Raw genomic sequence first — 25,682 nt, 5'->3', positions numbered from 1 at the left:
CATCCCCACTGTGGCCTGAAACCAAGACTTCCTGTTATTTCCTATGGTGTGATGACAAGTGACCTTTTCAAACTTGATACAGCTCCGCATCTCAATTGAGCGACTGCTTTCAGCGTAAAACACGACAGTGGCATTACTCCCCCAACACACAGGGGCACGAGATTTCCCAAGTCAATCAGACCTTGCTGTACGTTTGGGGCTCGGATGATGGAACCTCCAATAATGCCATCGCCTGGCCTCAGCACCTCCATCAAAACCCCATATCCCCACACACAGCATCCCCGACCCCCCACGTGGCTTGGCCCCTCCATCCCAGATGTCAGGTCTGTTCTTTATCTGGCTTGCTCTTTGCAAAGGCCACTCCTGAGCTGGCCTCCTGCCACAAGACACAGTCTCATCATAGCTACTGGCTGCTGTCACAAAGAGACACGGGAGCACAGCATGACCTACTAGTGCAGCCATTACAGGATCTAAAGATGAGCCTGGCTTTTGGTGAAGCGGCACAAGTCACAGGAGATGAAATTGGTTTGATGGACCTCCTGTATCAGCTGAATTCCAGAAGGCCCTATAATAACCACTATTACCATTTGATAGTTTTTTTGTTTTTTAATTAGGGCATTCAAGTCAGTCTTCCTGGGGTCTTTCAAGGTATCGAGATACTTGTGTACTATTCTCTGAAAACCTCAAGTCTCATGAGAGTGTCATCACTCCACAGGTGTTCCTATAAACACTCCCAGTACCCATGGAAACAACAAACAAGCCCTTCTAACGATGACAATGATTTCATATGCGACACATAATTCGACGGGCTTGTGCATCGCGCATACTCCTTCATTAAACCAGCCTGCTGTTGCTTAGTAACCACCCCATTATACGACACCGCTGCATAACCCAGAGTGCCACTGAGGAGGGTTTTCATAAAGTTGTTGTGATGAAGGGGCTTATGATGGCAATAACACTGGAAGACGAAGGGAACCGCTTTTTTGGTACAAATACACACTATGAATTCAACCGGGGAAAAGTTAAGGTTCTCAATCTTTTGTTTGGAAATGTGCAAAAAACGAACAGCGAAATACACATTATGAATTCAACGGGGTAAAGTTTGGCTTCTCAATCTTTTGTTGGGAAATGTGCATAAAAAAACAGCAACAACAACAAAAAAACAGCCATCCACAAATCTCACACAAGACTCATTTCAACTACTCCCCCGCCCCTCTAGCCAGCTGAGCTGACCCACATGCACGACCGACCCAGAGGACCAGCCAGGTCCATTATTTCTGGCCCTCCCTCCTGAGTTCTCAGCATCACAGACTCTCTGGTCGGTCGTCAGTCAGCCTGTCTGCCACGACAACCTTTTGTCCTCAAGCATGGCGGTGGCCATGTGGACTGGGGATGCACATTGGTAGTGGTGGGGTCAGACAGTTCCCCGCATTCAAGACTCTCAAAGGGGTGCAGCCAGGACTGTCTGTGCCTGCCCCAGACACAGAACAAATTCTGAATCATCTATACCTTGCTTTTTGTCCTGCCTGCTTTGGCGGCAGAGGTTCTGTACAGGTGCCAAACACAACCAGCCCCGAGTCTGTCTGAATGTATCCCACTGCACCGGTGTGGAGCTGACTCCACTGTACTGTGTGTCCTGTGTACAGTACAATAGGTGCGTGGGAGGAAAAGACAAGGTAGGGCTAGCTGAGGGCTCTGTTTGTATTACCCAAAACACAGATGATACACTTCAGTTTCTATCATCTGATTAGCATTTGCTTAATCAGAAAGGAACAAGTAGGGTCTTGTGTTTTCTTTGTGTGAGTCATACTATATGTGACTGTTCTGATGAAATTATTCAAAGTCTTGCCTCTACGCATCTATTATGAGTCATATAGTAATGGTAAGTGGAGTGTAGGGTTTCTCAAGTGATTTTATCAGTAGCATAATATTACCACATAAACTACCCCATCTGCGGATATGGTCTGAACAACTTGTCATTATGGAGCCATACGTTTTAAACATATCAGCAGGGTGAGAGGAGGTCTTCCATTTTTTTCTCTCTCAAATGAACTAGTATTGTTCTTACTAGATCTTGTGGCGGTAGACCTACACATTCATACTATATACAGCTAGAGTGAAAAACACAAGCAACTCCTTCATAAAAGCTCATTAGTCACATAGGACCATTTTACCCCGTCCAAAAACATCAGAATATATTTGAAAGTCAGGAGAAAGAGGGCTGGCGGGCTGCGGCGTTGAAGTAGTAAAACAGGTGTTGGTTTGAAGGTGCTCTTTGGCTGGGACATAGAAGACATAAAAAAAACAAGCAGGATACTTCAGCACTCTTTTAAAATAAAACCACTTTAATATTACAAATGCTAGTTCATGTTTGAACTTAAGCCATTAAAAACACTGCCAACATGTTTCGGCCAGCTACAGGTCCCTCATCAGGGCAAAAAGTGAACCAAATAGTATTGCACACAAGATAGTCAAACATACTAATTAATCAGCAGATTAACTCCAGATAGCGTAGTATAGGGGGAGTCTACTCATGCAGTGCAAGTTTTAACCCATGAAGACAGCATTATAAATTTGCTGTTACCAGTATGGCAATGAGCAAGGTTTAGGCGGGCATAACTTAAGGCCCTGTGTAACGTCTTAGTATTGTACAACTATGGTAGTTAAGTTAACTTTTCAATGACTATTACAGCGTGCCACTGGAGATACAGCATGCACTAAGGGGCTAGTCTCAAACAAAAGTACTACAAAGCAATACTTTTCAAATAAAGGAAAACATATCAATATTGTCATTAAGACCAGAAAGGCACATTGCATTACGTTTATGGATCCAGCGACCCTCTATCATTTAACATTTTTTGTCTATCCGCTCTCCTACGAGTAAGAGGAACATGATCAATAAGTCTTACCTAATGCTGAATAATATGCAAGACTTTCATTGTGCACTTCCTTAAATATACATCCTATATTTGAAAGTCAATTTGGGATGCAACATTATCTCCAAAACATAGAAGAAAGAAAAATGATACTTGCCTTGACAAAAAAGATAGGCCAGTCTCCCAATAACCTTTGTGGTTCAGTCATATTAAAAAAAGGTTAAGCAGGCAAGTTTGTCGATACCAATCACAAGGAGTGTTTTCACAAGACTGATGGGCTAAAAACCGGAGTGACTTCTCAAAAGCACAAGACAAGATCTAAAGATTAGGTTACAGCTTCCCATTTCAGTGCTTAGTTAAAGAAAACTGCCCTGCAATATAATGTCTGTCCGTAGCCAATGTTTTTGCCCATTAAGGGAAGTCCTTAGATCAAAATTTGCTTAAGTTTTAAGGAGATTCTCTTCTTCTTCTTCAAGGTGACAAATTGCTTCCATAATTTCCACATTCCTTGGCAACTTGTGAGTTATGCCGCATTATCACTGAGACAAAGCAAGCTCCCCATACAGTTAACACCCGACTTAAATCATTAACTGTAATATCCTTTACCTCAACCTGATCAGCTTTATGCCATGTGAGCCGGGTGCAAATTAAATATCAGCGCTGTTGATCTATCAGACACATTCCACGTTCCAAAGCAAACACCTTGGCTGTTGTCCCCCACTTTAAGTCTGCTAGAAGCACTGAAGACAAGCTTACCTCTTAACCCAGATCAGGGGTTGCCAGATCAGCACTTCCTCTGCTAAAGCTGGTGAAGTGGGCAATTTTTCGGCGGTTACCACACATACTAATAGTAGCTCCCCCCCAAAAAAGCCCAAATGTCCCCTGGCTTAGCATGCCTCTGCTCTGACCGATTACATCATCATCATCTCCTCCGTTCAGTAGGTTTGTTCTCGGCATGTGGCATGCTGCTCTGCCTTAAAGAGCAGGGACCGCACTCATCAACGCTTGTCAGAGAGACTAAGCATCATTAGGCTCTCTGCAAGTCTCACAAGAGCTCTCCTTCTCTGACTTTGCTGGCATTCTGTTGCTTCCCAAGTTTTTTTGTTTTTTTGGTGACCCCACCAACCCTAGGGTGTGTTTCTCGAAAACATAGTTGCTAACTATGTCAGCTACTTTGTTGTTTGCAATGCAATTTCCCATTGACAACTACCCAAGTTGCTAACAACTATGCTTTTGAGAAACGCACCCCTGGTCAACACATACCCCTACCTTAAATTCACTCTCAAACTGCAAAATGTGCATCTATTCTAGCCTTCCCGACAATGCATTCTCAAACACTGCTTTTCCCTGCTCCTCCTCTGCACTGTGGTACAGTGCTTCTGTCATGCAAACGTTACACAATCAGTCCTCCACAGTCACTCAACTGTGGCATAGGCTTACATTTCTCAGCGTTTTCTGCGACAACTTCATATATTCTCCCTTGGATGATGCGTTTCAGTAAATGACATTAATTATGGGTCCTCAAATGACAATTAGGATTCCAAGCCCCCTCCCGATTATGATGACAGACTTCAAAAGGCACTCGTCAAGAGAATCTTGCGTTATGTCTGCACCCCTCCTTGAACCCCCCCCCCCCCCCCCCTGTCCACTATTCCCTGACTTCATTTTATGAGGATGACGGTTTTGTTTGTTTGTTTTTTGTTGTGTTTTTGTGTTTACTAAAAACCTAATAAAAAGTTAATCACAAAGAGGCACTCGTAAATGATGGCAAACTGACAAAATAAAATCTACTGCATAAGGCAGTGTTTAGACCCAAATAAAATAATAAACAATCTTTTTTAGCAATGAGATTACCTGGCAGAAAGATAATCCAAATGCACCGACTTTTCGAACTTGCAATCTCCCATCGGAGTAACTTTTTGATTATAATTTCGACCAAGCGATCAACACAGGATTTACATACACTGCAGAATGAGAGAATTATGATGTGCACTTACTTGCTAAACATAACTTAAAGCAAAGTTAACTCACAGTCTATTGGAAGGAAGATTGGGCCTCTCAACCGCGACAAATGCGTCAATTGGGTGACTATATGGACAATGTTGAAAACCATCTATGGAAGCCATTTTTTCTGAGTCAGGAGGAACAAAATGCTTTCAGGCTTTAACCCTCTACCTCAAGGATGGTGCAAGTTCTGCCCCATGACAGAGGAGGAACTGGAGCGCTTGACTGCTGTACACCAAAGACTGCTGAGTTTTGTCTTTTGCTTCTGTGGTTTCTTTTTCAAGCTGCAGCAAACAATTACCCCAACAATAATCCTGCAACCACATTTCATGCAGGGATAACATATGGCTCTCCCCGCTCCTGGTGATGACACCCGGCCCGAGACTACGTAGAGAGGTAGGGTTGAAAAATAAAGCTGACATTCAGTTGTAGGGATGGTGGAGGCTCATTATTAAAAGGTCACAAAATGCCATAAAGACACAGGCACATAAAATGACAAAAAAGTGACATAGGATACATCATTCATCCATGGTGAATCATATTTGTTTTTTCGCAGGGTGCCTTTGAGGGAGGTAGGATATTTTGTCAGCAGTGTGAAAAAAAGAAGTGACTCATTCCTCTGTCTGAATTGCCAAACACACAATATTCAATATAAAAACTGAAAACAGAGCTCAGTTTTCGCACTCGCACTCTCTATCTCTGCTTCCCTCACCATTTAGGTAAAAATGTGTCGGTGCAACATTGTTCACTCTACACTGTAGCCCGTACACACATTAACTAACACAGAGGAAATTGCCAAGTGATGGCCATAAAGATTGAATATCATTACCCTAACAGGTAGAAAAAAAAGATTCTCTCTTATTTAACCCCCTCACATGAGTTTCAGAAGCTCAAATACTCAGCTTAGTAAGAGCCATTCTCTTGTGCTAGGCTAATACTAAAAAAAAAAAAAAACCCCAAAAAACATGAAACATGAGGATGCATGCTGACTCCGTGGTGAACTCTGCACAGTGCTATGAGTGAATCTCAGATGAGTCTCTGTAATGAGCTTATCTACGCCACTATGTTTTCATCCCTTTCCTGACCCAAATTATGTAAGTACCGTACCCACTTTTTTCTCATCCTTGATCACATGTTATTATCTGATAAGCACCTTTTCTCCTATTCATATCACAGGTCACAGGATTTCACAACAGTTTGCAAATGTGTAAGCTAAGCTCATCTTTTTATGGGATGGACGTTACAGGTGCAGCAGCTGTGTCATGTGCAGGGGCGCACAAGAATTTTTGGGCTCCATGAAAGATTCAGATTTTGGGGCCCCTTAAGGGCCACTGCCAATGCTGATCGTGCTTGGTCCCTTAGTATCTTTAACACCTTTAACACCGGCACCCATGCCTATGATGAATTATGATGAACTTAACACAATTCCTAATATGACTGCAGCAGCCACTCACTCACACTCTTACACCTAACAGCATTATAACTTACTGACAGCAGGTGATAAGACTGCACATTCCGTACTCTTAGGATCTAGCTCTACACACATTGCACTGTTCCACAAAAAAACCTGTGTAAATACACAGGAAAAAAAACCTCTACACTGATTCACCATATGTATTCAGAAACTAACCTGCTTTCATGTTCAAACAACCAAGTTACAATGCCCGATACAGGTCTATGTGTGACACACATTGAACATACTGTACTTGTTCCCTGCAGAGTGCTCGGCAGCAGTGTGTTCGCCTGGCCATTATCTATTCAAGCAGATAGGCTACTTCCTAATTGTTTACCTTGATGTGGTCCATTAAACTAAGTGCTGCACTGAGCAATAAACATTTCAGGTCTCATTAAACATTTAAGTATTATTCACACTCGTGTTCTTCACACATTACATTCCTGTGCCGAGCTACAGAAACATTGCAATTACTTGTGATTAAAAGCATGATAGAGGCCTCGTGAGAGAGCTCTGTTTTACGTGTTGTATTTGTGTTTTTTGTTTGGATGGGAGGTGCAAACAGAGATGACGTTATTACGTGTTTTCATATCTGTCCTCATTAATGTGGATGGGGGTCGTAGACAGTTTGGCCTGATAGCGCTGTCTAAATACAGGATGTCTACATAGGTTTTACGTTACAAACATTCGTGTTGTGAGGAGGGCCAAGATGGTAAGCAGCCAATACAACCACACAAGCTCATGTTTTGACCGACAGCCGTTTATACAATTAGAGGTTGAAGTAGTGCGCAGCCAGGGTTGCACAGCCAGGGATTGTTTACAAACGGTAAACCCATGTATTGTATTGTTTCATGAGCAGCAGAGATGGCAAACCTTGCCATTCAATGAAGTGAAAGTAACAAAGAACTTTAATCTAGGGACCACACATTGTCTAAGCTTAAATCTTGTCATCATGTTGGTATAGGTCAGCAGTCAAACTTAGGTCAAACTTAGGGTAATTGCGAATAGGCAACTGTATCATCGGCTTCAAAGTTTATAAGACTTGGCTTGTCTTCACAGTACTTAAATTGTAAACCAGGTCTAGTACAGACAAAACCAGGTCTAGTAAAGACAAGTGCCTTTTTTCATCCAAGGTAGAGGATGAAGTGTTGGTTCTAACGTTGTGCAACAACAACTCAGCAGAAACAGATAGGCCATCAGAAAGACTGTGGACTGTTGAGTGTTGGATACAACACAAGTCACACATTCAACATGGCACAATGGCCCTTCATCTCTGGTTACATTTCAGTCAGAATTGTATACAAGACATCTATTAGTAAATTCTGGGGACAAAGCCTCAGTGAAATAAAGGGTGATAACAGTTATAGGTTGGCAGCAAAAAAAGAAACTTTTTTCAGCTCGAGTAGCCTAACCTTCTGATACATTCCCTGGCTCATGGACTAAAAGACACCCTATCCTCTCGACAAAGACATCAATTCAGCCCACAGACATGATCAAAACCAGTTGATGAGGCAACTCTCACCTTTCTTTCATCATTGAGGGTTTGCAGTAGGCTAGTTGAGACCTCAGCGAGGTTACAACAATATTTCCTCACTGTAGGGCAGATAGGCCTATTTGAAATGTCATAACTGTGTCTGTGTGCATGTTCCAGAACTTAGCCCATGACCACTTGAGTGGGCGTGTACGCCAGAAAATAATGTCAAAAATGTGCAATGTTAGCTTTAACACACCTGCTACAATATGTCATGGTGAAACTACAGGTAAGTTGTTGAAATGTACACATACAATAGCACTCAGCATATCAAGACAAATATAGACAGAAAAGAACCAATGTCAAGTGTGGCCACGGAACACTCGACTAAAGATTTAGGCGCAGCTTACCTTGTCTGTTGTGAACTGGACGTTCCCGAGTAGTCAATGAGCTTGAAAATGAACTTTCCTGGTCACTGGCTAACGCAGTCTTCTTCCTGATTTGGAATCAGTCTGATATTAACAGCTTCTTCGCCAGCCAGCAGTCGCTAGCTAGCCAAGTAAGCTAGCTAACGTTGCCTATTCAAATGGCATTATTGCAGGGTTTTACAGGAGCTGCTGAACAAACGGTGGCTACCTCCTGGCACCATGGATGATTTCAGTGGTGAGATAACACTGGACATTTGCGTCTCACCTGAAGAGAACAGAAACACGGAGTTTGGCAACAGTAAAGCAGGCACCCCGTACTAAAGTGACAGTTCAGAGACTCGGGATAACTACTGCCCAGATAAGCTTACCTAAAAAAACATCACATTTTCGTCTGCTAGTGTTTTTCTGGGATGCGTTTGTTATTGTGAGCCACCAGCCTGCTGACTGCCTAGCCTCTCCAACAGAAGGCTAACCAACACGGCAGGCTAGCTAACCGTTTAGAAAGAAAGACTATTCGACAACGTTCGTTGTTAGCCTAAGAAAAAGGTCTGTCTAACAAACTGTTACTTTCAAAACTATGAGATGACAAATATATAATGTGCATTTACCTAACTCTTGGAATCCTGCACAAGAGAAAGAATCAGCTGTTCAAGGCAACGCACTGGACAGACGCCATTTGTGTGAGGTTGCTTTGCTTTGGCAGGCGACTAGTCTAACTGCATTTTTCAGAGGGTAGAAAGTCACACTGATAAAATCTCTGACTGCGCCACTAGGTGGTCAAGAGCTGCCATTATGCCAAGGCCTCTAGCCTACTGTATGTTTATTTCCCCATGTTGTTTAGTTTGCCATAGTATTAATTCACACAACACACATTTTCTGGTTTAAGGTGCATTTAATATAATCCCATTGGAAGAGTTAACAAATACATTACATTTTGCATATAAAAATAGCATTTGAACTTTTAATAAATTATAAGTGAGTGCAAAACAAATGATAAAGCATGTACATAAAAAGTAGAGCAGTACCCAGACAGCACGAAGCATCTTGCCGACGTTGGCTATTGGGCGGCGACATCGGCAAAACGTCGAGGCCTTTTTTGCCTTATAATCTTCATGCCAATTAGGTTGGTTTTAGATCGGCAAAATAGCGGCAGAAAAGACGGTTTCCTGCCATGGTTTGCCGATGGTTTGCCAACTTAACCCCGACATCGGCAGTACGACGCTTTGCCGATCAATTCCCTGCAGTTCCCTTCCGATGGTTTGCCAACATAACCCCAACCATCGGCAACGCGACGTTTTACCGAGCAATTTCCTAATGTTTCCTCCCGATGCTTTGCCAACTTAACCACCGACCATCATCTGACAATGTCCCAAACACAGTTTGCCGATGGTTTGCCAACCTAACCCCGACCATCGGCAACGCGACGCTTTGCAGATCATTTGAAGACCCCAAAACCAAAAGCCAGCGCCTGCTTGCTTGCAACCTGAGCAGCGCGAGCTCTGTTTGAAATTATTTCAGTTGTCAAGGGAACGAACATTTTCCGTTTACTTTACTGGACGTCGCAGCAGTAGTATTAGCCACCGCAATCGTTTTTTAGTTAGGCATTACCATTATTTCTGTTGAAATGTAGGTTTCAGAATTACAAGTCAGGTTTGATTAAACATTTAATTAGGTTGCTGAAATAAATCTCTTCACCTGTCATGCTGTCTCGAATGACCTCCTCATCGAGTTTCTAATCGATATCCGACCTCACTTTTTCTTACCGTTAGCAAGTTAGCTAACGTGTCAAACGTACCCAGCAACCAGGTGAGTTTTTGTTTGGTTTTATAAGTTATAGTTTGAGATGTCACATTGTATGTAGGTCGTGTGTAGTCTAACAGCGTTTTCTATTGTAATACAAATGTAGGCATACTGCTCCCGTAATCAAGTTTCCTGCTGGAGTGGGGCTGCTGATTCTTGTCTATGTCTAGCCCATGATGACTGGTTGAAAGGACATTACAAAATAGGCTACGGTATGTAACACAACGATTTTCTTTGATGAACTTGCAATGCACAGGAAAACACACACCACGTGAATTGAGATAAAAATAATATTGCATCACATTCATAGCCCTTACTATAAGTAAGTTAAAGAACTCCTGAGTTCATAGCCTTCACTGCAATGTGTTGCTCTCGTTTTCACAGTCAATTCACCACAAGTCAAAATCAGATCAACAGACAGGGACATCGGCCAGATATGCCATAACAAGAAAAAATGGTAAGTCTATCACTACATAAGATCCATAACAAAATACTATTAGTTAAATCCTTAAATGTGATGACCTGGTGGTATTATTGCTTGAATGCTTATGTTGCACACTTAATGAATAAGGTCCTCAAGTAGAGTTTCGCTGAGTTCGTTGTTTATTTACATTTTCCTCAGCATAACTGTACAGCTGACACCGCTGCCTTCTGTATCATAACAAAGCCTGTCACTTCCACGTTTCGTTCTTCTTATGTGACCGAAGTCACTGGCTACTGCACCAGAGAGAGTCTCTGCACTCATTGCTGGTCCTATGATGCCATCTATTGGCGAAAACGTGCAACAGCATAATTAAACTAAAAGACAGCTTCTGACTGGACAACAAAAAGACAGGGAATGAGAATAAGGGAATAAGAAGAAGACAAAAACGGGGGTCACTACACTTGCATACAAACTGTTTGTGATGCTGTCACTCATTTTCTAGTCTATATCTTGGACTGAAAAAGGATTACATTATTATGTTTTCAGGTGTTTTGCCCCTGCGGTTGTGAAGAGGATGCTGTGGAGGTGGCAGCATGAACGTGTCACACAGACATTGGCTAAACTACTCGGTAGGTACAACGAAATAAAAGAAACCACCCCCTCAACCCTGTTTATGCTGCACTGTACCTATTATAACCAGTTTTTATATAGATCATTATTTGAAATACTATGAGAGCCTTTCTGTTAGGATACTGTACAGCAGGGATGGGCAACTGGAGGCTCGGGCGCCACATGCAGCCCAACTTCTCAATTTTTTTTTTAAAAAAAAGAAAAAGTACAGTTTTAACCCCCTATAAATCAATAGTGTAAGCATTCTGGTATAAATAAACAAAAAGTGAAGTATCCTTTTGTAAATTCTCTCAAGTGCGTGGTGATGTGGTTGTGGTAATTAAAAATGTTGGCCCACCTTACAATGAAAGTTGCCCACCCCTGCTGTACAGCCTACATCACTTGTACATGTCCTTACCAAATAGGACACTAGCTAGCTAAATGTAACTAATATGGTATTGTGAAAGTTATATGCCTAAATGTAAACCATAATATTAAATTGTGATGGACAGAAATCAACTAAACCAACATATTACATTGTGAATGTAGTTGCGCAGTGATACTGAGACCGACTTATTCCTGTCTTTATTTGCCAGGCTTCTACACTTGCCCTCAGAGTTCACATATGGTTAAGTGCACAGGTGGCCAGCCAGGTTCAGACTGATACTGGTAACAAGAGGAAAACATGCTGATTGGTAAGTGAGATCCCTGCTAAAAAATCCACACAGCACAACAAGTAAGCCTAGTTTGTGGTATCAAATGTAAAATGTAAGTTTCATCAAAAAGTTGTAGAACACATCTGAATAAATTGCAGGCCATCAAAGTAGTGAATGGGCAGGGAAAACACAACCAGTAGGCTTATGAATTACTTTGACTCAGCACAGCACAGCAGATGTGATGCTACCATTCCTTGGGAATATGACACAGAGGTCTGCTATTCCATTGTAAATATTGACTGGAAATGTTCATGTTTCAACTGTTTAAAAGGGGAAACAATCTCTAGGTGTATATAAGTGAAAGCCCACCTTTGCCATTGTGACACAGCACACAAGTATACACACAACGAAATTGCATTTTATGCCTCACCTGTGCAAGGGTGCAGCCTACATTGGCATCCCAAGGGAACAGTATGTTGCAGTGTGGCGGGAAGGTATGCTTGGGGTACCTCAGTCATGGAGGATGGAGGAGACAGCACTGGTTAATTACTCCCTCCACATACCTGGCGGGCTGGGAGATGAACCAGCAACCTTTGGGTTGTTCAGCCCTGGGCTACAGGACACCCTAACCGCTTACCAATGACTGCCCCACTTATCCATGACTATATAAAAAAATACCACAGAGTAGCGAGTACACTTTTAAATTAAAAGGGTCAATATAGATGATAGACTTTTCATCCCACAGGCAGGGATTTAGGCTACATACAGTAGATGGTGAAATCCTGCTTACAAAAACTGTTCTCAATAAATAGTTGTAAACTTTTGACATGTCAAAGTCATAGCCTAAACTGTAGGGTATGTTCTCATGTAAAGGGTGATTTTCACATCCAGCCCATGTTCACAGATTTTTTTTTTTCTCCTGCAGGAATGATTCAACGATGGACATTTTGCTTAATTGTGGAAAAAATAAATGGAAAAACGTCTATGATGTCTTGTGTTTTCATTGGTGAGGCATATGGTGAAGCAGGAAGACCTCAAATAAGGCGGAATTCCACTGCAGCGGTGAGAACATTCAGACGTCTTTTTGTTTATGGAAAGAGCTGATTTTCTGGCATGCTAGGTGATTTTCTGACATGCTAGTTTCATAACTGCAACCTAAAATCAGCTGTTCCTCGAGACGTCCGGATGCTTTCCTCGCGCAGATGGGGTACGTCGAGTAGGTCGTAATTAAGTCGTAATTAAATCGGTTAAACATTGGCTCATGAGCGGATATAAGGCGGGCAACCGTCGGCTCATGGTAGGACTATAAATAATTATATCGGCATAACGTTGGCTCTCCATCGCCTGTCGCCTATTTGCCGACGTCTGCCCAACATCTTGCCGATGAGCAAACGGTCCTTTCAAAGACGTCGTGCCGATGTATTTTACATCGGGCAAAAAGCATCTTGCCAACGTTGGCAAGACGTAAGTGTGCTGTCTGGGGCAGGAAGATATCTTAAAATATCTTTTTTTTCTCAAGCAAAAAACACACAAGCAGTCAGGTCACCACTCAAGTTTCATGTCAGCTTTGCTCCATACATATTTCCCACCCCTCTTCAGAAACATCGTCTCATCAAAGCCACTGAATTGGATAGCCTCCTCAACTCCTACATCCAGAATAGACTTGGACGGGTCTTTACGACCTTCTCTGCAATCCAGGAAACGCATCTGTAAAATGAAAATAGAAGGATATATTCATGGGAATGGCTTCATGTCTTTATAGTTAGACAAGAGATGGTGTCTTTCTCTGTCATCATCAGTTTCTGGAGTACTGTGATTGAATGTGCTACTGCTTGCCACCTGATGCTCATGTCACTAAACTTAAGTGACTAAAGTGACCTGAACTGCTACAGCACATGCGTACACATGTGACTTCACATGTGACTTTAAATCCAGCAATTCCATTTCATTTTAGATGGCAGGATGTTATTGAAAAAAAAGAAGTTAGGGCCTATAGGCCTATTTACACTTACATTTAAAACTTATTTGGTAATGCACACTGGCAATGGCCTTAAAGGGGAAGAACGTTTTTTTGCATGGGGTTTCAACATGTCTGTTGTGACATGGTGGTATAATTACATTGATAAGTAAGCATTGAGAATTCATGTAGTCTCTTACTGCAGATGGGGTCGCCGGTGGGCCTATTCACTAGCCATTACAATTTTGGTGACCGTAACATAGGCTCTGCGCTAAGGGTTTAAAGAAAGCGGTGTTTTTTTTGCCATATTGATAGTGTGTTCACTCGTACCCAAAGCTGCCTTTTATTCTAGCCCTGGGCCTATGACTGGTAACAGTATGGTAACAGGTAACAGGCTAGGCCTATAGCTGGTAACAGAGAATAAATAAGATTCTATACTCTCTGGTAATGGGGCTGCCACGTCCATGATCCACAATGGGTGGGATGTCATGGGTGGATTATGCAAGGCTAGAGATCTTAATGGTGTGGAGTGGAGCACATGACACAAAGGGAAAGAAATATGATCGGGCGCTTGTGTTTTTTCACGGCACACTTATAGGTTCCAGGCCTCTTGCCAAGATCAACCTTTGTGATCAAGCTGGCACTGCCCACCACCTACTAGAGGGTGGCAGGTACTATATTGACAGCACCCTCTTGGGAATATAGTGTTAGCACCATAGAAAGCTTATCCAGAGCTTATAGAAATGCAACGCAAGAACAAGTCAGTAGGCAGCCTAATGTATTTATGTATGGTATGGTATTTGTATAGTTTATATTTTAAAAGTTTCCATCGATTCAGAAAGTTTTTGAGAGGATCTACCAAAATCTAGGTCTGACCCTAGGTCTAGGCAGATGATGCAGAAGTTTCTTTAGTCAGGTTATCAGGCTATACAAAAACTAATTTGACTGAAAAATCGATTTGAGCCCCTTGAAATCTTGCAACACCAAGGTGAAATTCCCCTTTCTCAATTTATTAGTAAACCGTGTTCTTGACAGTGTGTCATTGAGATCAAGTCATATTGACTAACATGTCAGTGAAATGTTAAAAAGTATGTATGTGGAGAAGGATATTCAAAACTTAACAGCGGCATAGTACTTACATATTCATCCAGAATCAGATAGGAATCCCTCATCTTAAGAAAAAAACACAAATAATTATGCACATCATATGACTTTTCCAACTACTCACCCTTCCCCTTCAATTGTATGAACAACTGTTTCTGGTTAGAATACCTTTTCATTGGACTCTGGAACCAGGCATGTAATGCTTCTGTGACGGTCAAGGAAGTCCTGAAACTGTTGGTCGCTGATGACAAATCGCTCTGCCTCTCGAAGGCTGTCTTCTCCCACATTCTCCCCAGCAATCAGCAAGCACTGGAACACCTTGTTGAGACAAAATAGTCATGTACTGTCAGTAGACCCATAGTGTATCATTAGCCTATGTACGTATTTAGTGACATGAAAGTGAAAGTCCAACTGGGAAACTCCAACTCCCATTGTCATTGTGACACAGCACTCCACGGCTCACAAGTGTACACTGCACACAACAAAATTGCATTTATGCCTCACCCGTGCAAGGGGGCACCCCCAATGGTGCTTGAAAGGGAGCAGTGTGGTAGGACGGTACCATGCTCAGGGTACTTCAGTCACAGAGGATGGTGGGGAGAGCACTGGTTAATTACTCCCCCCACCAACCTGGCGGGTCAGGAGTCGAACCGGCAACCTTTGGGGTACAAGTCTGACGCCCTAACCGCTTACCCATGACTGCCCAACATGTCACATCAAATGTGGTTCCAAAAGTGAACTAAAAACCATTTTGATTTTTGGGGCACAGTGGCTCAATGGGCTAAGACATCCCCATTACTTTGGCAATCAGGGTTTGATTCCGATCTGAGGTCAATGGCCGATCTTCCCCCGACCCCCCTCTCTCTCCCACTAATTTCCCATCACACTCTCTCACTCTCTCACTGAAATACACAACAGTGATCTAAAATCAGGGTGCGATTTGTAAGGGAGGATTGCCCCCCTTTCCGGTTTTGATATCTACATGTTTTCAAACACACTTTAATGTTATTCCATTGATATTGCTTAAAATCTTAAACGTATCCCCCCTTCTGGTTTTCTGACAAATCCGCAGCCTGTATTTGTATAGGCTACTAGCTTATGCTGAGATGAAAGTAGAGATTAAAAGACAATACCTTCCACCGCACAGGGTTCAGCTGGCTGATGTTCTCGGCCATATCCTCGTCGTTGTTGTAGGTGTTGATCACAGAGTTGAGTTTGAAAGCCACCTTGTAGTCTTGGCACCAGCTCCGGATTTTGAACAGGTTGTCGAGGTGGCTCTTCTGACCCTGGGCACGGCCGATGGCTTGGTTGGTGTCTTCGTTGAAACTGTCACAGGAGATAGCCAGGATGTCCAGGTGCTCTCCTTCAGGACAATAAGTTTCACGTTAGAACTGAAGATGGACGGGGTAAATGCAAATAAAACCCGAAACCATGCCTCGGTAGGATGAAGCTCCGAAACCTGGCTAGTGAGGTGGTAAAAGGCTATAGATTACATACAAGACTTACAAGCCACGACATGGATGATGGCATATTTGGCTATCAACATGGCATTAGTATGTAATTACTTGTCATAATACAAATAACTACTATAGCCTATAAATACACAGGCACATTAACCCATTGTGATACTTCACAAATGGGCCAGTGACTAGGGGCACTGCCAGAAATGTTGGGCCCCATGAAAGATTCAAATTTTGTGCTTGGGCCCCCTTAAGGGCCCCTATTAGTGCTTGGGCCCTTAGAATCTGTACCCCCCCCCCCCCCAGCGGCCCCCATGCCAGTGACATTGTTTTACAAACAGATATCAGGGGTGGTACAACCACAGCTACTACATCAGTCATCCTAATGTCTATGTGCAGAGCCCCTGAAGGTATTGTTCCCAAAATGGTAATGACTTAAAGGCGTTTTGTAATCTAATGTCATAGCAATGTTGCTATGATGTAGTTCAGCTTTTTTTCAGCAAAGAATGAATGGGTCTACGGGTCCATCTGCACTCTCTTTTCCATTGGGTTCCGCGTTCCGGGGCGGGCTTTATAAATATTCATGAAACTTGACGGGGGGTCGATGGTGCTGTCTCGCACGCATTTCCATACAACAGGACTAGAACTGGGCCGTATGATCAGCTGCTGCAACTAGCCGCGACAACACCGTGTTTTCACGCCATGGATGGTGAATCTAAGCCCTAATCTAAACAATATGACCTATGTAGGACTAAATATAACCAGCGATCTCCTTCTCTTAGACCCATAGACATGTGTTTGGGCTTGTTCGAAAGCTGCGAATCTTAGCTTTTCACATGTTTTTACGGAACGTTTTTATGTTCTTTCAATCCAAAGTTATATAACTTTAAGCGGCCGCTGTTTCAAGTGAAAAAATAGCGCTTTCCAACCATTTTTTTTACCTCGTCATTTTGTTTTCCAACAGACAGCGATCTCCTTAACCTAGACCTACAGACATGTGTTAGGGCTTGTTCAAAAGCTGAGATTCTTAGCTTTTTACAGGTTTTTACGGCACGTGTTTATGTTCTTTCAATCCAAAGTTATTTAACTTTAAGCGGTCGCCACTTCAAGTAAACAATGGCGTTGTTCTCCAGCCGGATAGAGAGGAAATATTTTTGTCATGGCTGTGTTCTTTGTTCCCTCGAATAAACCACAGTTGTCTTTTTCATTCGAAATGTTCATTTTTACATTTAATTTGATAACAGCAAATTCGCCATCCCTCTGCAGGTTCGTATATGAAGATATGTGCATTGAAAAGGGCTACTTTAGTGTGCCCTATTTTGCATGGTGGTAAAAAAAAACGACTTCTCACAAGGAGGAGGCGTGGAGCTTTGGAAATAGCGGGATTTTAAAATAATAGCCTAATAGGCTATATAACTCCTTGGCCAAGGACTGGAGTTAGGCTACTTTAAAGAACATGATAATTGCTTGAGCAAATTTTCTCTGTCTACTGTAACTGCCGACAGAAAAGCGATGTTGATTTTTAAAGTGCGTGGGTGGGGATAGGTGTTTGCACATGCCGGTAAATCCTAACACAGGCAACATGTAGCCAAGTGGAACTCAGCTCCGCACACCTCGAACCACGTCTTTCGCAATTCTATAATCGCCCCTGTTTGAGCCCTGTTTGAGCTGATGATGGGTGTGTATGGGTGGAGTAAATGCAAAAAGAAAACGAAACCACGCCCCAGCAGTGCGCAGCCCCGTTCTAACAGGGCTAGTCGAAAAGGGACTTAAGTTCATGGAACTGGAAGTCATGACTTAGGTCTAGTTAGTGACTTTGCATGAATGCCGCCCTCTGCAGGAGATGGCAGAGCACTCACCATATTTCTTGAACCAGCGCTCCTTGATCATGCTGCCATTGCTCACGATACTGACGCTGGGAAGTTGGAGCTCCACTTTGCAGAACCGCACCATCTCACCCAAAAAGTCACCCCTCTCGTGCAAGAAAGGCTCTCCGCCAGAAAAGTTTATTTTTTCCATTCCTGTAATTGGATTGAAGTACAACTGATGTAAGATAATTGCGTCAACAATAAATGGCTACATTGGATACATTGCAGTCAGGGGTGCCGACAAGGGGGGACAAAGCCGTCAGTTGTCCCGGGACCAAGGAGAGATGGGGCCCAGAATTGGTTCCTAATTACATTGCATCTATTGGGCCCTTTCAGATGACTTAGGCCAAAGCTGTCAACGGCCCTGATTGCAGTGCACACAAGCTATAAAACCAGAAGAGCTCGGACAGTTTTTTGTTGTTGTTGAGAACTGACCGTTTTTGGCAAACATTTAAAAGCGCCCACCTGCATCCTTTAGAAGTTGCAGCCCTCTCTTCGCATCCTCTATTGGCAGGACAAAAGACGTTTTTGCTGTGTGGAAACAAAAGCCGCACTTGTAATTGCATTTCCTTGTGAAGTGGTAGTTGACACTGGTTGGTATTGTGGCGTTTTCTTTTGGCGTCCTTTGTGCGTCATTCTTTCCATTTTTGGCGACCCCAATTACGGCTGTGCGTAACGCCACCTGTTCGCGCTTTCTTCCCACCCAAAAGCTCACTGTTTTTAAGATGTTGCCAAAGATCCAGTGCACGTTGCTATAGCACAGGGTTAAAAGCATCTTCAAGAAGGCGATCTGAGTTGTCAGTAACATGTTGATAGTTGACTGGCTACTGAAATTCCGTCTGTTGAAGAGTGAGGCCGCTGACGGGTTTTTATAGGCGTGCTGAATTTGTATAGCCTGGTTTCTGTTTACAAACATAGAAATCGAAACATATTGACACACTGGGCAGCTGATTTATAGATAAATGCTGAGTCACATGCTGGGCAACCAAGATGAGAGATGAGGATAACAGCCTACTTTCACAGCTTAGAAATGGAAGCAGAATGTTATCAAATACAGTTTGTGAAGTCAATCAGCTGTGCAAAGGTGCTGCACACAGGACAGCTACCTTCACCTGAAATGACCTCGGAGATAGTAGGTTAGAGGAGCGTGGCATGCCCATTAACTATTCCAATTATTGGACTATTATTATTATGGTTATTATCAGACTACTACCAGTAGTAGTTAGCCTCTGGGCCTAGTAGGCTACGCAGCAACCATAATATGGAGTAGCATGTGCTTGTGTTATTGTTTGTTTGTTTTTTAGACTGAACATATGGTGATGGAGTCATCGCTGAACATTGTTCAGGTAATGACATAACTTTTGCTGTCTGGCTGAGTTAAGTTTCGTTCTTCGGTTTTCATTTCCTTAAGTTTCGTTTTCGATACAACGGATTACTATCTCATGTTTCTGGTGTGTATGGCGCTAGTATTGGAGCAGTCTTCGGAAACCAACACATTTTTCTCAACATGATGGCAAGACGCTTAATACCCAACCTCGGACAATGGAGTTCACGAATTTTTGAAGTAGAGTGTGGCAAAAGGAGCGCGCTGTACTTTGCGTTGCGCGCGGACAGACAGGCAGATCCCAGGAGGCATGAATTAAAGCAGCTCTTTGGAGATGGGAAGGCATTGTCATTCCACGTCCAGTGTGGAGACAGAATTCAGAGATCGAAGATGTATGCATTTCTTCAAGACAAATTATCATCCATTCCCTCAACCGACTGCACCATTATGGAAATGCCGTCATTCTTGCCTGATGTAAAGCAATCGGTCAGGAAAGGATTCCTTTTAATGTATAGGTCTGACAGCCCTATTGCAGACAGAGTGATTGGAGACCTTCAGCAGGTGGAGTCACTTGCAGTGTGCTCCTATGTACAAGAAAAGGACATCTGGTGGCAGAATCACCTGCCTAAAAAAGACGGATGCTCTCTCACTGATTTAGACAAATATTGTGTCACATTAACAGTGGCACCGGAAGTTTGTCCCACAGTCTTAAGCATCATAAACAACGACGTCTTTTACAGCTTCGATGAAGCGTACAAAGTTCTGACTGAGGTAAGTTCTGTAATAACTTTGCAGCATGCCTCCCTCCGCTGCTATATTTAGATGCTTTGCTGTAAACAGAGAAATGTCACCCCCTAGTGAACAAGACAGGCGATGACATAGGTAATCTTGATCAGCAGTTTTACTTCACTGAAAAAAATGATCAATGACAGACTGTATGACTGGAAAGCCGTTTATTTTGATTAACTGCAACACTTTACCCATAACCAAGTCTTCTTTAAACCTGATATCATGAATGTATGAAGTCGCACTGACAGTTATCTTGAACTTTCTATGTACAGTGCAGGGACATCATTCCAGAGTCGCAGGCGGTTCTTGACCTGGTGGACCAGCGACTGGATTCAACTGAGAGAGGAAGGTTCCCAGTAATTGTCATTGAAGGACTAGATGCCACAGGTAGGCTACGTGACTGTGTCTGACTGTCACTGATAATTCACACACTCTGACATATTTTTTCTATGTGAGATAATTCTGATCATGGTACAGAAAACATTCTATGTGACTGGGAAATGCTATCAAAACCCATAAAAAACTCAGCCTTTTTACAACCATTATTTTAAAATGATCATTGTATCAATGTACACTGAAACCCATGTATATAGGAAAGTCTTTTTCATGTAGGCCTAAAATAGATGCTTGGATTTCCCAGATTCAGCATTAGGCTTTATATAAAGCCAGACAGTTGGCGTTAAGAAAACCATGACACAATTTGTGTTTTCTTTCTTTTCCCAGTGTTTTGAGCGCATAATATCCATTTCAGTGTTGTCGCCTTCACTTGTTCAGGTAAAACTACCCTGACGGAGTCTTTGGCGCGGCAGCTAAACGCTGTGCTGCTCAAGTCCCCTCCCGAGAGCCTGGCTCCTCTGAGAGCCCGCTTCGACGCCGAGCCCCCCCTCATCCGCCGAGCCTTCTATGCCCTGGGGAACTACATCACCGCCGGGCAGATAGCCAGGGACTCATCAAAGGCTCCCGTCGTGGTAGACAGGTAAGGAAATGTGTATATTTATGAGCAGTGTAATGCAGTTACACTGTATATGAACTGGCAGCTACAGGGAGTAGCTCTCTCTTGGATAGAATTGACAATCAGGAACGAATGACATTGTCAGTGGAGGAGTCAAGGTCAAACACAGATGAACACATTTGGGTTCATTGTCACACCCTGAATGCTTCTTTAAATTGGAGGAGTGTGCTCAGTTATAAGATAACAAAACTATTAGGCAGCAATAATGGCGGTACAATTGGAGGAGATTAAACTTCAGAGTTGCTGGAAGGTACTGTATGTGATGTGATGTGATTATTGGGGTTAGTAGTGTTTATTTTCCCGGGGCTTATTTTTGAGGGTGGCGGGGGGCTGTCAGGAGCACTTGTATGTTGTACACATAGCCAGCAGTGACACCCTGCTGGCCTTGCTGTATCACTATCAACTAACTAACCAACCTACTACGTTTGTAGATGAAGTGATGTAGAGTAAAATAGAGTAGAGTAGAATAGAGTAGAGTAGACTAGAGTAGAGTATCATTTATTGATCCCAGGGGGAAATGAAGGTGTCAAGTAGCATGCACACATGCATAAATACAAAAAAGACATTGCCCACGAGACATTAATAATAATAATAATGCATTTTATTTAAAAGCGCCTTTCAAAAACCTCAAAGACACTGTACAGAGAGAGTCAAAATAAAACAAGACAGATAAACAGATTATAAACAAAAAATAAATATATAGAAAATAAATAAAAATAAAATAAAACAAAATAGAGTTAAAGGGACACTGTGTGAGATTTTTAGTTGTTTATTTCCAGAATTCATGCTGCCCATTCACTAATGTTACCTTTTTCATGAATACTTACCACCAGCATCAAATTCTAAGTATTCATTATGACTGGGAAAATTGCACTTTTCATACATGAAAAGGGGGATCTTCTCCATGGTCCGCCATTTTGAATTTCCAAAAATAGCCATTTTTAGCAGCAAAAATGACTCTACTTGGACCATACTAGAAAATATTTGTTTATTACTTAGAAAACGTTCATGTAAAGATCAAATTTGGTAATTGGCAGCCCAGTTTCAATGAGCAGCATAGTAGCAGTACCTTTTTTGACCATATCCTGCACAGTGTCCCTTTAAAGAATCATAAAGAATAGGCTAACTGAAACAGATGAGTTTTAAGTCTGGATTTGAACAGGGGTAAAGACTCAATATTGTAATACATTACACACACACACTTACACATAGATGACACACACACACACACACTCACACACACACACACACACACACACACACACACACACACACACACACACACACACACACACACACACACACACAAATATAAAGTGTCCACAGTGTCACATGTGCCTAAGCTGAGTGATATGATGTGGTATAATCATATGTTATGATTATTGGCTTTTCCTGGCTTTTCCTTGATTTTTTTGTCATGGTTGTTGGGTAATGTCAGGAGCACTTGTGTAACTGAGGTGTTCCTGCACAGTTCGACACTTGCCACCTCATAGTCAACGCTTCAGTTCAGGTATGGGAGTCATAGCATAATACCGCTGAGCTTAAGGACCAGTCCGATTGCTCAGCGGTATCGATACTGTATACGGCGTTCTCAATCTGTTTTAAACAAAGGCCCCCTTGGCCTCATCACAAGCCTCTCAATGCCCCCTTGACCTCATCATAAGCCTGATGCCCCCCCCCAGTATTAAAAAAAAAATGGACTAATGCCCCTCAATGGCAAATAACCACCGCCCCCTCTCAGCTGAATCCTTCTCAGCACCCCCCTAGAGCTCCCCAATGTCCCCTGCGAGGCTGTACCATCCCTGTTGAGAAACATTAGTATAAGGCTTCGGGAGGGAGGTTTACTAATGTTCCACGCCACACTCGGCTAGTTGGCCTCCGTTACACTTGCACATTGTGCCCATAGCCAGCAGTTCCACTCTGCTGGCCCTGTATCACTATCCAACCAACCCCTGCTGCTGCTGCTGCTGCTGCTGCTGCTGCTGCTAGTGTCTATTCATTTTAGCCCAATCCCCTCTCACGGCCACCATATTGCCCCGCTCTCAGGTACTGGCACAGCACAGCGGCGTACGCCATCGCCACAGCTGTGCGCGGAGGAGGAGGAGGCGTGGGCGTGGGCCGTCTGCCAGGCGCGGGGTCGGAGGTGTACCGCTGGCCGCAGGACCTGCTGAGGCCCAGCCTGGTGCTGCTGCTGACCCTGGACCCGGCCGAGAGGCAGAGGAGGCTACGGGGCAGAGGCCTGGCACAGACGCCCGAGGAGGCCGCGCTGGAGGCCAACAACACCTTCCGACAGAAGTAGGTCGAAACTTACCGCCACACATACAAATACAGCCCCAAAATAAGAAACTTATACATGTAGAGCCAAGTACTGTATTTATCATGAGATAGTATAGGAATATTATGATATTTAACATAGCATATGCTTTAACAAAGTATCTGGAGGCCAACAACACCTTCCGACAGAAGCAAGTCGAAACTTAACAGCCACACATACAGCCCCAAAATAACACATGTATACAATTACATGTCATTTAATAGTATAGGAATATTATAATATTAAGCATAGCATATGCATTAACAAAGTAGCTTGAGGCCAACAACATGTTCTGATAGAATTAGGTTAAACTCACAGCCATAGATCCATGTTAATCTGTACAGGGATTTAAATAATAGAATTGAATACTACTTCATTAATTCGTTGTCATGTTCCCACCACCAAAGCACCAAATCTGGATACTTATACACAAACATATTATTTTACAATTAGCTCACTCTTTCATCCAAAACAAAGTTATATAATACCAATATAGTACAAGCTTTCCAGTTGTGAGATTCGTCCATTTGGCCACAGCTGTCCTATATACAGTGCAGTACTAAAAGTATGGCACACTTGTGTTAACTCGTTAACACACATTTCAATAGATCCATACACAAGCAAGCATGTGCATACATTAGTTCAAAACACAATTCCAAAAGTAGGCCGGACTTGTTAGACACACAGCCATAGAGGGAGTCACCATCACCACACATGTTGGCAGGGGCGGAGCAGAGGGGGGGGGCAGGAACCCCCGGCCTCACCACTTGGGGGGGCCCACTGCCAGTGGCTTTCGATTGCCAAACATCTTGTAGGGGTCCCATTCTACGATATTTTGAGGGCCCAACGCCTCTGACAACGCCCCCCCCTGTCCCAATACTAGTGCCCCTGCATGTTGGTGATAACACACATTACACAAGAAGACACATGGACACAAGGGGCTGCACACTACACGACACAGCACAGCACACCTCAGCGCAATAGCACACTATTTCGGTGCCTGGTCAGGGAGTCCCTTTAGCACACGTAATTATCAATTACTTTCTCCGGAGGAGGCTCTGAATGGTAGGGGGGAAGAGGACATGATTAGTTGCCTGCCTCATCTGTGTGGCCCCATTAAAATGGTCAGAGTTAAGTGCCGCCGGTGAGCAAGGTCACTTTTGAGCTTAATTTAGCTCCCAGCCACCGGACACTTTGGTGAAAAAGACGCACACACACACACACACACACACACACACACACACACACACACACACACACACACACACACACACACACACACACACACACACACACACACACACACACACACACACACACACACACACACACACACACACCTCCAGCAATGGAAGCCCATGCACTGGCCTGCTTAAAGCACTTTAACACCTGGCATGGGGCCAGTGCAGATGTTTAAAGGGCGCCCAAAAATATGAGCTCATATCATGGGCCTGAGAAATGTGCTGCAAGACTAACAGCCACGTTGTTTGTTTTTTTGTCATCCATAGTGTTTCTGTAAATATCTGGAAGTGATTTGAGAACGATTTACCATACAGCCAGCAACATTCAAGCTCGTTGGAGGTTTTTTAAAACATTTTTTTACTAGCCCCGTTCCCAGCGCGGGGAAATGAACTAAATATGCCCGCATTTGTAATTATGGCACCGTTTTTTTTGTTTTGTTGGTAACACATGCCACTCCTTGCCCACAGAGTGGAGGAGGCTTACATGAGGATTGAGGACCCAGCCTGCGTCACTGTGGATGCCAGTCCCTCTCCAGACAAAGTGCTCCAACAAGTGCTGCTTTTAATTAAGAACAAATGCCACTTGTAAACAAGCTTGCTCGCCTCGCTTCCCTCTCCTCTCTCCTCTCTCTCCCTCCTTCTCGCTCTCTGTCTCTCTCTTTCACACCTCTCTCGCCTCCTCAGCTGGGGAGACGTGCTGTTCCATCCAGAACCACTAGGTGGCAGTGTAGTGTTGTGGAAGTGAAATTGTGTTGTACAAACTAGTTTGAGCTGGGGCTTCTGTACTGAGAGAGAGAGAGAGAGAGAGAGAGAGAGAGAGAGAGAGAGAGAGAGAGAGAGAGGAAGAGGAAGAGAGAGGGTGTACAGCCCAGCCCAGCCCAGCACGCACACA

General features: G+C 43.3%; 3 protein-coding genes and 1 long non-coding RNA gene across 5 annotated transcripts in view; 2 read left to right on the top strand and 2 right to left on the bottom strand.

Moving 5' to 3' along the window:
• rnf144aa (ring finger protein 144aa) overlaps window positions 1–9,101 on the bottom strand; it is a 39,662-nt gene extending 30,561 nt beyond the window's left edge. The window contains exons 1-2 of the mRNA XM_063184128.1: window positions 8,841–9,101; window positions 8,215–8,497 (exon numbers count right to left, since the gene is read on the bottom strand). The gene's annotated coding sequence lies outside the window, so the exon portion shown is untranslated. The remainder of the gene's footprint in view (window positions 1–8,214; window positions 8,498–8,840) is intronic.
• Window positions 9,102–9,892: 791 nt separating this feature from the next.
• On the top strand, window positions 9,893–12,704 carry LOC134435252 (uncharacterized). The gene is made up of 6 exons (XR_010031987.1): window positions 9,893–10,038; window positions 10,139–10,244; window positions 10,417–10,489; window positions 11,003–11,085; window positions 11,662–11,760; window positions 12,647–12,704. It is a non-coding gene; the product is annotated as an uncharacterized LOC134435252 (long non-coding RNA).
• Window positions 12,705–13,211: 507 nt separating this feature from the next.
• On the bottom strand, window positions 13,212–19,027 carry rsad2 (radical S-adenosyl methionine domain containing 2). The gene is made up of 6 exons (XM_063184127.1): window positions 18,576–19,027; window positions 18,102–18,263; window positions 15,916–16,145; window positions 14,951–15,100; window positions 14,818–14,850; window positions 13,212–13,428 (listed from the first exon to the last, which is right to left on the bottom strand). Exons 1-6 carry the CDS (start codon window positions 19,024–19,026, stop codon window positions 13,264–13,266), a joined length of 1,191 nt encoding a protein of 396 aa, XP_063040197.1. The 5' UTR covers window position 19,027; the 3' UTR covers window positions 13,212–13,263.
• A 483-nt stretch (window positions 19,028–19,510) lies between these two features.
• Window positions 19,511–25,682, top strand: part of cmpk2 (cytidine monophosphate (UMP-CMP) kinase 2, mitochondrial) — a 6,378-nt gene continuing 206 nt past the window's right edge. The window contains exons 1-5 of one of the 2 annotated variants that reach the window (XM_063224133.1): window positions 19,511–20,205; window positions 20,496–20,610; window positions 20,998–21,199; window positions 23,282–23,530; window positions 25,259–25,682. The exon at window positions 25,259–25,682 is cut by the window's right edge and continues 206 nt beyond it. In XM_063224133.1, coding sequence (XP_063080203.1) covers window positions 19,618–20,205; window positions 20,496–20,610; window positions 20,998–21,199; window positions 23,282–23,530; window positions 25,259–25,379 — 1,275 coding nt within the window. In that variant the 5' untranslated portion in view covers window positions 19,511–19,617 and the 3' untranslated portion in view covers window positions 25,380–25,682. Of the gene's footprint in view, window positions 20,206–20,495; window positions 20,611–20,997; window positions 21,200–23,281; window positions 23,531–25,057 lie in introns of both variants that reach the window. The other variant, XM_063224134.1, reaches the window with a different exon arrangement.

Source organism: Engraulis encrasicolus, chromosome 19 (genome assembly GCF_034702125.1).
Source record: "Engraulis encrasicolus isolate BLACKSEA-1 chromosome 19, IST_EnEncr_1.0, whole genome shotgun sequence".
Taxonomy (NCBI): domain Eukaryota; kingdom Metazoa; phylum Chordata; class Actinopteri; order Clupeiformes; family Engraulidae; genus Engraulis; species Engraulis encrasicolus.
The sequence above is the reverse complement of the archived record's forward strand: the minus strand, read 5'-3'. Positions and strand labels throughout refer to the sequence as shown.

Excerpts from the sequence above, each read along its gene's own strand:
- rsad2 (XM_063184127.1), bottom strand. The coding sequence starts at position 19,026 with ATGTTTGTAAACAGAAACCAGGCTATACAAATTCAGCACGCCTATAAA. Across the intron at positions 15,101-15,915 it reads TGAACCCTGTGCGGTGGAAG|GTGTTCCAGTGCTTGCTGAT; the intron begins GTATTGTCTTTT and ends TGTCTCAACAAG. Across the intron at positions 13,429-14,817 it reads ATCTGATTCTGGATGAATAT|ATGCGTTTCCTGGATTGCAG; the intron begins GTAAGTACTATG and ends TTCATTTTACAG.